The following is a 13,887-nucleotide window of genomic DNA, read 5'->3' on the forward strand; positions in this document are numbered from 1 at the left end:
CTACGAAGCTAAACAATTTAAATGACGTGTACCAATTCTGGCAACAAGAGCGGCCAAATGTCCAACCAGAATTATGCCAGGAGCTCGCTGGTCTTTTCTGAAAGAAATTGTGTTTTTGGTGCTTGTTGCGGAGGATCTCATCTAATGTGTTTGAATTTTTAGAAAAAAGTACTCAACAAGGTCAGATTGGTACCCTCTGTCCTTGGAATGGTTCATTCGAAAAGTGATTCTTAAAAAAATAAAAATCACTTGCATGACATTTGCACCTGTGGTGGTGAATATATACTGTATGTAAACCATTCTCAGGTACTGTAGCTGTTCTGCTTTAAGGGATCCCAGCAGGTCCGTGTCAAGTTGCAGGAAGCGGGTAACGTTACAGTAAACTCTCTACAATGCTACTCTGCTTGGTGAAGCAATGAAAAGTTAAACAGGGCGTCCCGCTGACACGGAGTGTTAGCTGCTCTCTCTGCTGGCTTGTAATCAGGAGCCGCTTTGCGAGCCGAGGGCAGCGCAGAGGACAGAGCAAGAGGCACGGCTGTCAGATGACTCGCTCCTTCACCTTTAACTGGGAGTTGAGCCACACCTGTGAGTTTCTCAGTTACTACCAGCGCAATGAAGCCTGGGCTGTGTCTGTTGGACAACGGCGAGAAGTCCAAATTAAAAGTGTTAGATTTTTTGTTTTGGCTTAAATAAATGTAAGCCAAGCACGGGTTTGACGAGTCTGTCTTTTTATTTGTCGTGGCAAAACGTGATGTTTGTCAAAAGTACATTTCTGATACATTTTGAGAAAAAAAAGCACAGCATATTCCATTTTTTATTTTTATTCTTTTGTTCGTTGTACACAAGGCAACCATTGATTATCAAAAGTGTGTACAATAGAAACAGTGTACGATCGTTTTAACGGAAATTTAGGCCTGTCACGATAACGCATTTTGACAGCCGATAAATTGTCCCAGAAGTTGCTGCGATAAACGATAAGATTGCCATTTTGAGACCATTTCTGTCGAATATAATAATAATAATAATAATAATAATAATAATTGCAACAATGTGAGTGCACCCTCTCAAAGACTAAACAAAATTGACAAATAAACAAAAAGGTAGTACATCAAAAATACCAAGACATTACACAACAATGCATTTTGTATTTTTGTGTCATTATTCCTCATCTGATGGTGTCACTTACAGATTTGAGATATTTTTTTACTTACTACTTTTGTTAATTATTTCACAAACCTCTGTAACTTATTCAAATGAATAACTTTAGGCGTTATGTTTCGGAGCTGCAGACTGGCTAATAACGTCACGGATCGTTAAATTACATATAAAACCTACTTTGCAGTCAATTCTGCACCTAAGGTTAAGAGTTAAGACACTCAAATTGGTTCACAGTCCATTAAATTCATCTCCAGTTATAAATTTGATATCCTAAAAAAACTTTTACAAACTATCGGACCTAACCTGGACACGGAGACTTCCCTGTCAGGTCCACATAGTTCCTGCACTTGTGAGTGATCCAGTCCTCCTTGTGTAGAAAGTAAACTGCGAGCAGTAAACGCATCACTTTCTCTGAGTAGGAGGCGTCTTCTCAGGAAGCAGCCATCAGACTTGCAGGAGTTTAGAGCAGCAAGTGCAAGAGTGTCTCTTAACTGAGTATTAAATGATTCAGCGGTGACTTAGATCAACGTTTTACACAGAAAGGGAAAAATGTCTGTCTGCCTGAAATTGGAGAAAGAAAAAAAAATTCTCCAAAGGAAGACAAAGCAATAAACTGAAAAACAATCATGCGTAATCACAGCTAAAAGTAATTACTGACATTACAACATATGACATTTTGTATTATTATCTAAAACTAATAATACAAAACCTGAAATATATTAAGAATTTAAACATTTTTCTTCTTTTTTTTTGCAAGTTTGCATTTCAACAAGACATTATAATTTAAATTTTCTATATTGGCCTTAGATGTTGTATGTTGCTCTCTCTACTGTCCAGGTTTTATTTTGATCCTATTTGTGTTTTATTTGACATAAATTATTGGTGGAAAAATAAGAGAAAACATGAGGACAGGAAAAGGAACTGCTGCGTGAACAGTCTTCGCTCACTTCAAAATAAGAGCATGAACATGAACATCTAGCTAGTTGAAGAATTCTTAAAAGATTACAATCAAAACTTCGACACAAAATGTCAAACTTTATTCAACTGAAAGTGTGTAAAACAGCAAAGTAAATCGGTGCTTTTTAATTTATCCAGAAAAGTTAATTCAGAGGAAGCCCTAACCTTGTTAAAGTTAGCAAAAATGCTAAAGCACTAAGCAAAAAATTAGCTCATTAGCGAAAATCTGCACATCTCTGCTAACAAGGAATCCGTTTTCAGTCTTTCTCTTATTGTACTGTCCTAAAGTTTAACATACAATCTCCCTGAGGGCTCGTATAGTGTGAGCTTTGGCACCATGCTAACTACCACCATGCGTGCTATTGTGGCGCTGCCCACGCTTGCTAACGATTGGTTAACCACTCCATGTGATTAGCAACATCTAGCTGCTACTTCCCTTCTTACTTCCTCCAGGAGGTAGGGGTGTATGGTGTTTTTCCATGACTGTTTCAACAATCATAGATAAAGTATTTCTTCCATCATTGTGTATTATGAGGCATAAACAAGAAACGCATGACATAGATAGATAGATAGATAGATAGATAGATAGATAGATAGATAGATAGATAGATAGATAGATAGATAGATGCCTTTCTGTTTTTTTAACTTCTTGGATAAGACAGCAGAGTCGTAATCTTTAAATTCCAAGCTGGATCATTTGGAAGACGTGTAGCATTTCCTTCCCCTGACCGAGTGGAGAACAGATGGTATGTTAAAGTCCTGTGTGATCAAAAGCTTTATTATAATTCTCTCTGTACAACTGAACACATCTGAGAGAAACTCGTCCTTAGATCCACCGTAGATGTCTTGTACCTGCTCTCGTTGCTTCCTTTGCTTCCTTCTCTCTCGCTCTCTCTCCGTCCCACGTTTCCCTCCTTTCACTCGCTGCCGTTGTCTCCGCCTCCCATCTGACATACCTTGCGGACACTGCTGAAGGATAATTCAGGATTTATTCTGGTGGTGCTGACAAGCAGAAAACATAGTTTGAAAGGGTTGACACCCAGACGTTACGGGCGTCTTTTGGGGGAAGAGGTGCGCGATTGCACGGCCTCGTGTGCGTATACGACTCTGCTCTGTGCTCAGCATGCTGCATGGCCAGGAACCTACAGGGTTGTTTTTTTTTTAATGGGACCCGGCGTGGGTTTCTCGGCTCTGTCATCCTTTGTTGGCCCGTCTGCCGGGGTCGCTGGATAACAGGATGTAAATAAGACCGCTGTCTGTAGACTGTCGGTGCTGATTGCTCACTTCAGAGATTTGTAGACCCTAACTCTCCCTCTTGTTCTGTCTCTCATGAATCTGCACAACTGCTGCAAATCATTCCAGCGCATGGCACTGGCAGGCCGCAGGAATTTATGATAGCTCTGAAACTTGAGGGGGTATTTTGTTAGCTGTTTTACTCCCATCCTCCAACCTCCCCATCTGGGAAAACATCTAATATCCTCTTCCCTAAAGGGCAAATTATTGCTGCACAGCAAAATGCACTCTGTAGGTTAAATTGGAGGACAAGCGATGCAGAAAGAGATTGTGTTTAAAACACAGGTGAAAGTGTAGAAGAGCTCATTAATGGATTTCACCGACTTAACATCCCTTCACGTTCATGCAGATGTGGAGTTTTGCAGAAGCGTTACTCAGATTGGGAAGTGTTTTCCTGATTTGGACTGACATCACTGGGGTTAGCCCTGCTCTCTTCCTCTGGTGATTCTAGACTAGCTTTGAGTAGCTTTGTCCTAGCAGAGGGTTGACAGTGATCCAGGCAGAGAGAGGAAGTGACAGCTAAAGCCACGGCAGCAGGACTCGTTGCCTTGCCAACATCTAGTAAAAAGTACGTAAAGACCAGCAAACTGCTCCAGGAAACTCATTTTGGTTGATGTTTGCTTCACCGCTAAATTCAATGCTAGTCCATTTCTGGATATCCTCTCAATCATCTCCACCACCTCACAGAGATAATTGTGGCCGAATAAAAGTGACACACTCCCGACCAGACGTAACAAGAGAGAAATGACAGTTCAAACACGGTACTTATGCTAGCTTTTAGCATAACATTATTGCGAATGCAGGATACAGGGCCTTGTAAATGGATTAAAGCTGCGTTTCCATCACAAATGTGCGCAGAGCTTTGTCGATATTCCGCTAATGTTGATTAAGCAAAATTTCACAGTTGTGGTGTTGTTTAATAGGAAACGGCATTGCGACACAGCACTGGGGTTTGCCTCAGAGTCCGAAAAGTAGTGCGACGTAATCCATACGTGACAAAAGTGTGTTGAACAGTATGTGGCTTTTTGTCTTGCTTGGAAAATGAAAATGGCAAGAAAACGTGATGCAGTTTTGGTTCGCAATCTCACCATCTAATCAGTGACCAGCAGTTCCTGATGTTTCATTTTCAGCCCGATTCAGCTTGGAAACGCAGCAAAGGTGGTTCAAAAAAAGGGGCTGGTACCATGTAACCGTTACCAGTGGAAATCCCTTGTGGCAGAGATAAGTTGTGGTGCTGGCGGGAAAGAGCATTCAGTTTTGTCTACCAACTTTTACTCTTTGCGTCAAATAAAACTGGTGATTTTTTGATTCTGAACTTAAATATGTGAGTTTGTGGAGGATGAAATTATTACAATTGTGAAGTTGTAAGTTGTATTATAGTATTATTCAGTTTCTCATATCGCCAAGAGTTGAGTAGACAAGGTTTTTTTTAAGGTAGCCCTGGAGTGGTAACTATTTCCCAGGGTGCTTAGCTGCAGGTTTTTGTACATTGTTTTGGCACCATGAACGACATGGAAGTGTTTTACTTTGACCTGCCTTTTGTGTGTTTTTAAGGCAAATACTCATTTTAAAGCAGATGTCAGCCTGCAGTGATGGAGGACAATGTCTTCAAGACTATCTAAACTTTATTAATAAAACCCTATCAGATATCTGTTCATGCAGGTCAAATCCTAAAATAAGAAGCTGTTTTTGTGTTTGTTAACCCTCCAGGGGGTCTTCTTGTGGGCTCTGGTGTCCCTTATATGACAGTAGGCTGACAGGAAGGGGGAAGGAGAGGGGGGAAGACATGCGGCAAATATTGCCAGGTCCAGGAGTCGAACCCGCGACGGCCGCGTCGAGGACTCGAGGCCTCCAAACATGGGTCGCGCTATCCACTACGCCACCGCGGCACGCCCCACACGAAGCTGTTTTGACTCGATGACGTAAACAATACAATGAATGGATTTCCAACTACCTAGTTAAAAATATCTAATTTCCTCTCAAATGTCATTAAACTCCCTTTAATCCAATATACAAGCGTTATTAGTTCAGGCCAATATTGATGCCTCAATAGAATGTTGGTGCGCACGTTTATGTTGAGATTAATGAGGCTTTAATCAATTGACGGAAGCCGAAGAGTTTGCCTTCGTGTCGTCCAACGAAAAAATGTGCTTTACTTTGATGGGCTCTCTGCTCATTTTCACTTACAAACAGTTAGGAGGGAAACTAGGAAGAATGTTTAGGCAGATAAAGAAAGACTAGAGAGAGAGGGGGCTGCTTCACCTCTTTCTCTCTGCTCTATTTATATCTCTGGGAAATTGCTGAGTGGGCTCTACTGAGGGTTTTTGCTGTAATTGATTCAAAATGCAAGTTCTCTCTTTCTCAGTGAGAAAGAGGAGCGAAGGATACCCAGTCAGTTTGTGCAAGAGGGCAAGAGGAAGGTCCTTGCATTTTAATCTGGATAAATGTGTTGACCAGGCACTACATCAATGGAATAAATACGGCACGGGTTATTACTGCCGGGGGCCGGATGGAGTTGCCGAAGAGCCTCTGTCATCATCGCTGGAATAGTGCCACGTCAACAGTATCAGAAGTACTCTGGTCAATTGTTGTGATCCATCCAGAGGATAATGTGCGCTGCAGTCGGATCAGATTCTCTAAAGCGTGCCCGTCTTTCACTCGGCTGCGGTACGAAGAAGAAAAAAGGCGCCTCGGTATCAGTTGCGGCAGGAAAATTGATCAAACCAATTATGCAAAGCGGGGTAAGAGCTATGACATGCGTTACAGCGCAACGTTCGTGATGATTTTTGATTCACATTCAGATCTGTGTTTATGTCCCAACAAAAACAACAACAACACACCTACAATTAACATTTAGCTGGAGGACGTGGCACTAAATTCCCCCGTGCTTCAACCAACGGAGGCTAAAGAACACATACCTTGTCGATCAAAGACATATGACTGCTGGTATGGCTAAAAAGGTGAACAGTGCATAGTATGTGTGAAAAACACAATGTGAGGAGAAGTAAGTTAGCAAAAAAAATTATAAGTAAATAAACCCTGGGTGTTTCCCTGCATGTACTTGAATCAATCTCCTGTTTCCTGTGATGTAGTGAGGAGTCCTGCTTGTTAGTTTCGGTGCTGTGAGTTTGATAGCTGATAGCTGATGCCAGGGAGAGAATAGCCGACTCGCACCCCCCCACCAACCCCCACCCTCACTTGCACTATTCGCTGACAGCTCGCCAACCATCCAGAAACAGAACAGCACTTTCTGCAGCTGCATGATCTATTCCAACCATTTTTACGCTCACACTCTGCGGAGAGCTGTCTGTGTGTGCATTTTATTTTATTTGCGCTGTTTGGTTTTAACCCCATTTGAAACTCCTTAAGGATTTTAACTCTCCCGCGGTCGTAGCGCAAAGCTCGGTGAAGATCGCGGCAGGTGTCACGGTCGGACATCGCTTCCTCCGTTTCTGAAAAACACTACTAGTATTTTTGTTCCTGAAGCCACAAAAAAAAAAAAAAACGCACGTCGGGTCAGTGTAACCCATCCTGGACCTGCGCACATGGTAAAAAGCTCACACCATCCCTTCTATGGACAGCGCGCCTGTACACTGAAGTTCTATCACTGAGTGAATTTATTACTGAAAGCACTAAAACCTTCATAATACAAATCAGTTCTGCTCTTTTGAGTATTTTGTCTTTGTAGTTTTCGTAAACTTTTCCCCTTTGGTTTTCCAGCAGCAGAACCCCAGGGACACCATAGAAGTAAATAGAAACCCAGCTGAAATTTATGCTAAGGGTATATTTGCAACTTGAAATAAACGCTGCGTGTGCCTTCCTGTGCTCTCTCCAGTGAAAACATTTTAATGTGGAGTTATGGGTTTCTTTGCGATCAAATGCTCCGTTTCCTCGTGGACAGCCTGATAAATCTAGGTTAAACTCTGAGTCCGCGTCAAAGATCTTGTTACTGTAATGGCGTTTGAGTCCGATTGATTTGTTATAACGGTACACTCAGTGGTCACTGTTTGCAGACGCAGCATTCAGTCTCTGCCCTCCCTCGTAGCTGGGAGAGTGTTCAGAAAAGACGAGGCCGTTCGAACGCACCAACCCGCTCTGGTTGCTAAATGAAAAGTATAGAGCAAGGTGAGTATAGGCAGCGGATGTCATGGCCCAGGACATAAAGTTTATTTGGGGCTTTTCTTTCTACCTTTAATCTTAGATGAGCCACGAAAAGAGGAGCAAAAATGTAACTGGGCACTTTTCTGTCCTTGTAATGTTTCTCTGGCTTTTAAAGAAACCACTATTGTAAGCAGAAATGTTGTTTTGTTTTCTTGTTTTTCTTTTAAATATTTTCTGTATATTTTGTCGTTCAAACAGTTTAACAAATTTTTGGAAATCTTTCAGGTTAAAGTAAAGAACTCGCAAGTGACATGTTACATCTTGGATATTGCAGGGTTTCCCCCAGAAAACGTGCTAAGCCCGGTGGTTGGGCGCCAGGGCGGTCATTCATCCAGCAGCCCGTCGTGTTTTTAAGTTAATAAATGTTTATAGTTGACAGGAAATTTGAAAATATCATTTGATTATTATGTATTATTGGGAGATTGGAAGATTAACACCTGTACACCAACTATAAAGTCTTAAAAAATGCACACATTTTAAAAACACATAAATAAATAAGCAATGCTAAGCCTGGTGGGGGCACAAGCAAAGCCTGGTGGCCCGCCAGGCTTTATAATACACTGGGGGGAAACCCTGCATTCCCTACGTTTGGGATTTCAAACTTTTGCAACTGTCTCACCTGGCAGCAAAACATTTGCTTGATTTCTTTCTATAAATCACAATAATTTTTCAACTAGCTTTACCAACAGTAAAAAAAAAAAAAAACAGCTTAAGTCTAAGGATCACAGCTTTCACATATGTTATACTTAATGAGTGAACAGTGTTTTGTTTTGTTTTTATCTTGTCCAAAGTTGAGATCTGAAAGAAAAAAAAGACACACAAAGCGAATCTCAAGGGCAACAACAGACTCTTAATTAACCCATAAGTCAGTGGCCATCTAAGAAAAGACTGCTGGAGAACTTTCCAACTCCAGACTGACACTCATAGATTTCCTTAATTATGTTTTTAATGCTGTCTGAGAGGCAGTCGCTTGGAGACCTAACAATCAGGCACAATGCCTATGGTTTTAAGTCCAATGTGCCTGGACTAATGGCTTGTTGCAAAAATTGTAATTCAAAGTACTGAAATTCTGCCAACCTTCAGGCACAGAAATTATGCTTACTCCTTTTAAATCATGTTGACTACAGAAACTACCCAAATGACTGGTGAAAAGTTTATATAACCCCTAAAGTTTTGACCTAAAAACACAAAAGCTGAAATAACTAAGTTTAAATGGCCACTATAGGTAAACAGCCTCAATTGAAAGCCAGTGTTTGCTTGTAATTTTTGTGTGTGTATAAAAGGTCGTTGAGTTACCGAGTTAAACGTTTACTGCGGTGCTGCATTCAGGGTCAAAGGATCTGCAGGAAAAGGCAGTTGAACCGTATAAAACAGGAAAAGGACATTAAAAATATCCAAGGAATTGAGAAAGCCAATGAGCAGCGATTAAACTCTAACTAAAAAGTAGAAAACGAGGGATTGTGTTGAAGCCAAGCCACGGTCAAGGAGACCAACACAACATTTCGGCCACAACTGCCAGGAAAATTTGGAAGGCAAACAAAAAAACCCACAAATATCTCCAGCCGACATAAAGGACTGTCCAAAAAAACAAAAGTGCCGTGGCAGTTTTAAGATGCACAATAAGGCCATTTTTTTCTTCAGGCGTAAAGAAAAGAATGGGCTGCATGGGGCGAGACGCCAGAAGGAAACCATTACTACGTCGGGACCAAAAAGCAGCCAACTTTTCAATAAGCCAAGAAAAAAAAAAAAAGCGTAACGAGACGAGCCTGAGCGAAGGAAGTTGTAAAATACAGGAGGAAAAGTCTCTCGCTAGCTCAGAATCAAACAAAAGCGTGAATGAAAGAAAAGTTTTAGTTTTTCTATATAAATTGTATAGAGGTATGAAGTAACATACTGCATGTAAAACCAACACTAAACTTCTGCGTGTGACACAAAAGAAAGCCATTATAGTTTTATGTGTAGTGAACGCTACAGAACACATCAATAACTTGTTTATTCAAACTAATCTCTCAAAACTATAAGGGATTTGAAAAAAAAAAACAACGCCATTAGTCATGTTTAAAGCTGGAGAGACATCATTTCCAGTTAATTTACAAAAGTTTCTCGTCTTAAGTTCAAGTGACAGAAATAACAGAAGGGAAGTGAGATTTCAAAAGTAAAACTGTGACTTTCAAACAAAGCAGCGTTTTGACGCATGGAGTGAAACTGGAGCAACTTGGATAAAAAGGCTCCGCTGTGAATCAAGTCAAAACACTTGATAAGAATAAAGTCCTAATAATTTGAGAATTGTCACACCAGTAGGGAAATAAAATCGTATTGTTACAACAATAAAGTTTCTTTGTAGTTGGTGGTTTGTGCTGTTTCTAATCCCTCCTTTCTCCCTCTTTTTGTCTCTAACCCCCCCCCCCCCCCCATCCCACTCTCCTCCCTCTGTGTCCTGTTTTCGCTCCATCAGGTGTCCCAATGACTATACGGGGGACCGCTGTCAAAACTCCGTCTTGACCAGTTTCTACAGTACGTCCATTTGCTCTTGTCTGTCTCCTTCTCACTGAGATGCTGCATGCCACATCGGAGGGGTTGGATAATGTGTGTGTGTGTTTACTAAACTGCTTCTCTGTTTCCTGTACGTGTGTGAGGGTGTGTTTGCATGAGGTTGTGTCTCCCCCCACACACACACACTTCCCTCCACCCTGTTTTTCTCCTTTTCCTCAGGTGATCTGCAAAAACCCAAAATCTTACCACGCATTTCTTTTTCGTCTAGTTTCTGGTGAAAATATCTTAACACAGTTAAAATAAGACAAAACTACCTTACAAGTGACTTTTTAGCAAAATATGGGAGGTTTTTTTTAAGTCTTTTTTTTTTTTTTTTTACTTATTGGGTTTTTTGGGGGGGGGGTTTAACCAGGATGTTTTTTTAAAAATGATTGAGATTAAAAATTACTTCAAGGGAAAAGAGGCGACAACAAAAATACTTAATATTGCTGATAAAGTTCCATTAGCAGATTACTTCACTTTTAACAAGGCATTTGTCTCAGTAAAATAATCTGCCAGAGTAACTAGGCATTTTAATTTGTAATATTGTTGTTTTTTTTTCTTTCGGCAATAAAGAGGTTCTTTTTTTTTGGGAGAAAATTACTTTTGGCACAAAAATGACTCGGGCTGTTATTTTAGGAAGTCCGATTATTTCACTTATAACTAGAACTTTTTCATCAATATTAGGGGTTTATTGACTTGCAACAAGCTCTCATATCTCGCTGTAAAGTTACGCACGTTAGTTTCGTCTCACTTTAAGCGTACTGAGATATTTGCACCAGGAGCCAGACCAGAAATACTTGGTAAGATTTTGTGTTTTTGCAGTGACTCTGAGACAGCCGGCGTAGAAATGTTCTGATTTTCGTATCATTTCTGTTCATGTTCGTGCATGTTTGACATCGCATCGATTAAATGTTGAAAACCTGAACTGAAAATGCTATGAAAGGTCATGAGTTTGTAAGCAACAGATTTAGTTCATGTCTGCTTCTGTAATTCAGACTTACATGAAGCAGAGAGCCGACTCTCTAAAGAAGCTCGAAGTTGCTTTTCTTTTTCTTTTCTTTTGTTTTTGCCCGAAATGTTTCATTGCTCGTCCATGTCGATGCTCCATTGGTGCTGGTATCTTCCTGCGTGCGCAGTTATTGGGCAAGTCTTATTTTTCAGGACTGTTTTTTTATTAATCACCGACTAGAGTGATCTGTGTTGATCCAAAATGGCAACTCACTCCTCAAACGTGAGTTTTCAAGAAAGTGAAGCTTTTGGCTTTTATTAGGAGAATATCTACACCATTACCGTGCAGAATTATTGCGCAACTAAATGAAAGACCGACGTCTTCCCACCTTACTTTTTGATTTTCGTCGGTCTAAGTGAGACTTTTAAAACAAACATCTCAAAACTTTACAATAAGCATTTCTGGCATTAAAATAAAGTCAGTTTTCAAAAACATCCCACTGGAACCAGAGCTATTTCATCAATATTAAGAACTTACTGATTTAAAACAGGATTTTGTATCTTGCTTAAAAGTTACTTGTAAGTTAGTTTTGTCTTAATTCAAGGGTATTAAGATATTTGCACAAAACACTAGACAAAAGTATTGGGTAAGGTCGTATGTTTTTGCAGCGAACTTGACACTCATCACCTGCTTAGTTTAAACGCATCAAACATTCAAGTTTATCCAGCGTGGAGTCAGAAAATATGTTTAAAAATGATGATGTGGTCATACTTGCCCAATAATTGTGCACACAGTGCAAAGCAAAACAAAAACAATCTGTCTGGGAAAAGCAACTTTTCTGTTCTTCCATCTGGCCTTTTAGGCATCATAGTGAGTTTTTACTGCTTTGATGGGAGATTTAGCTGCAAAAGATGTTTGCTTGTTTTTTTTTCCCAAGAGATTTGTATGAATTTGATCCGGGCAAAACCAGAAATCCCCAAATTCAAGTCTTCTGAGAAGTGCAGCACACGTACGTGCGTTTCAGAGAAACCTCTGAAGTGTTTAGAACGTGAGAGTCTAATTCTTCCACTGACGTCCATGCAGGTTGAAAACCTCAAAATGATCAGAAAAGTAAAGCATCCTGACCTTTGGTTTCCGCCGCAGCGTCCATGGATCATCTGTTAGAACGGCTGCTTTTACAGCATGTGGTTTGAATGCTGCTTGATCATTTCTTTAAACTTGCAGCGTCTTCGGGAATTCTCATTTTGGGCTCATGATTACAGTGACATTAATTTAAATGAGTAGTTTCACATTTTGGGAAATCCCTGGAAAAAAAAAAAAAAGTCAGCATCGTCTAATACCTCAGCCAGGTTTAAAGTCCTGTTAGTAAAACTCTGCCTCACTTCCCTCTACATTTAAAGTAATATGTAACTTTTATGAAGAATATGTATTTTTACATATTTGTTAAAACTGTCACTATGTCCTGACAGATAATGTGATCGAGCTCCTCTGCCTCCTCCTCGTAGTCCTGCAGCCATCTGCAGAAAAACACAGCTCGGTTATAAACAACCAATCAGAGCCAAGAGCAGGGTCTTAGCGCTGCCAATCACCTTCCACGCTTCCTCTCTGCTGAGCTACGCCTAGTTCCCCAAATCGGAGGCTGCCATGAATGCTAAGGCTAGTTAGCATAGCCACTGACAAACAGCTTTCCTGTAACGGTAAGTTAGTACGTTGAGCAGGGTGTACACGAGATTGATCGACAGCGCTAAGACCGAAACAAAATCTGCCGTAGTGTGAATTGCACACTTCTCATCCCAATGTACTTCAAAATAAGCGACACTCGTACTTTGTAGACGGGACGAGAGCTTAGCGTGACACCAAGTCATCATTCAACCAACGAAAACTGTGTTGCCAGCAGGTTCAGAACTTCAGCTGGTTCTGTTTCGGTTTCATCCAGACTCGTCTGGACTCTCGGCAAGAACGAGACGACGCATGGATTCCCCCAAAATGTTGGACTACTCCTTTAAATAACATTGATGCAAATGGGGTGTGCCTTGTTGCTTTTCCTGCGATTGCGGGGACAGCTTCAGAGTGAGACGCATTCAGAGTGGGCAAAACTCACATGAGGAGCTTTACGTTCTAGCTTGATTCTGAGTTTCATGTTGTCTTCACGTTGCTGTCCAAGCAATCCCAGGAATAAGACCTTGTGTTTCCAGAAGCTCCATGCCATACCGTCCTGGTCTGCTGTCATGAAAATCTCTCAAACATTCGGAAGAATTCGAAACTGGCTTCACGTCAGAAGATGTCAGAATTAACCGGACGTTTACCTCACACCCAGTCACCACGCCGTGTCTGCATCTGAAAACCTGTCTGTGTGACTTTTCTTTTTTTTTTACTCTGTGTTGGAGAAGATTCACTCTCAGCTCAGGCCCAGCCATTAGACCGGCTGAGCTCTTCCTCCCTCCCAGTAAAACAGTAAAATTGGGAACTCTGGGATGATTTTTCCCTGTAAATTATGCGCAGGGTTATAGACAGCTGTAAGCAGCAGTAGCGGGACAAAGAGAGGTATGCTGCGGTCGATACGGAGGCACACGACTGCCATTAGTCAAGCGAGTCACAGCACTCACCCCCCATTTGCTGTGTCAGCCTCATCAACTGTAGCATTTGTGTGTCTGTGTTTTTTTTTTTTTATGTTGGAGAATAACTCACTGCTTTTTTATATCTTTTGTTTTCTTGTTCTTCCTTTCCGTCTGTGCTTTTACTTTTGTTTTTGTTTCTTCATTTGTTTTGTATTTCTGTCCGATGTCGTTGGCTCCAGAAATGAGGTCTATTAACTATAGCAGTAAGTGACGTGG

General features: G+C 40.9%; 1 protein-coding gene across 3 annotated transcripts in view; it reads left to right on the top strand.

The window, feature by feature from the left end:
* The window catches only part of LOC114139377 (pro-neuregulin-2, membrane-bound isoform-like), a 71,667-nt gene that overhangs the window by 39,214 nt on the left and 18,566 nt on the right, over positions 1-13,887 (top strand). For all 3 annotated transcript variants that reach the window (XM_028009303.1, XM_028009304.1, XM_028009305.1), the window contains exon 5: positions 10,025-10,083. In XM_028009303.1, the coding sequence (XP_027865104.1) occupies positions 10,025-10,083 (59 nt within the window). The remainder of the gene's footprint in view (positions 1-10,024; positions 10,084-13,887) is intronic.

This window comes from Xiphophorus couchianus, chromosome 23 (genome assembly GCF_001444195.1).
Source record: "Xiphophorus couchianus chromosome 23, X_couchianus-1.0, whole genome shotgun sequence".
NCBI lineage: Eukaryota > Metazoa > Chordata > Actinopteri > Cyprinodontiformes > Poeciliidae > Xiphophorus > Xiphophorus couchianus.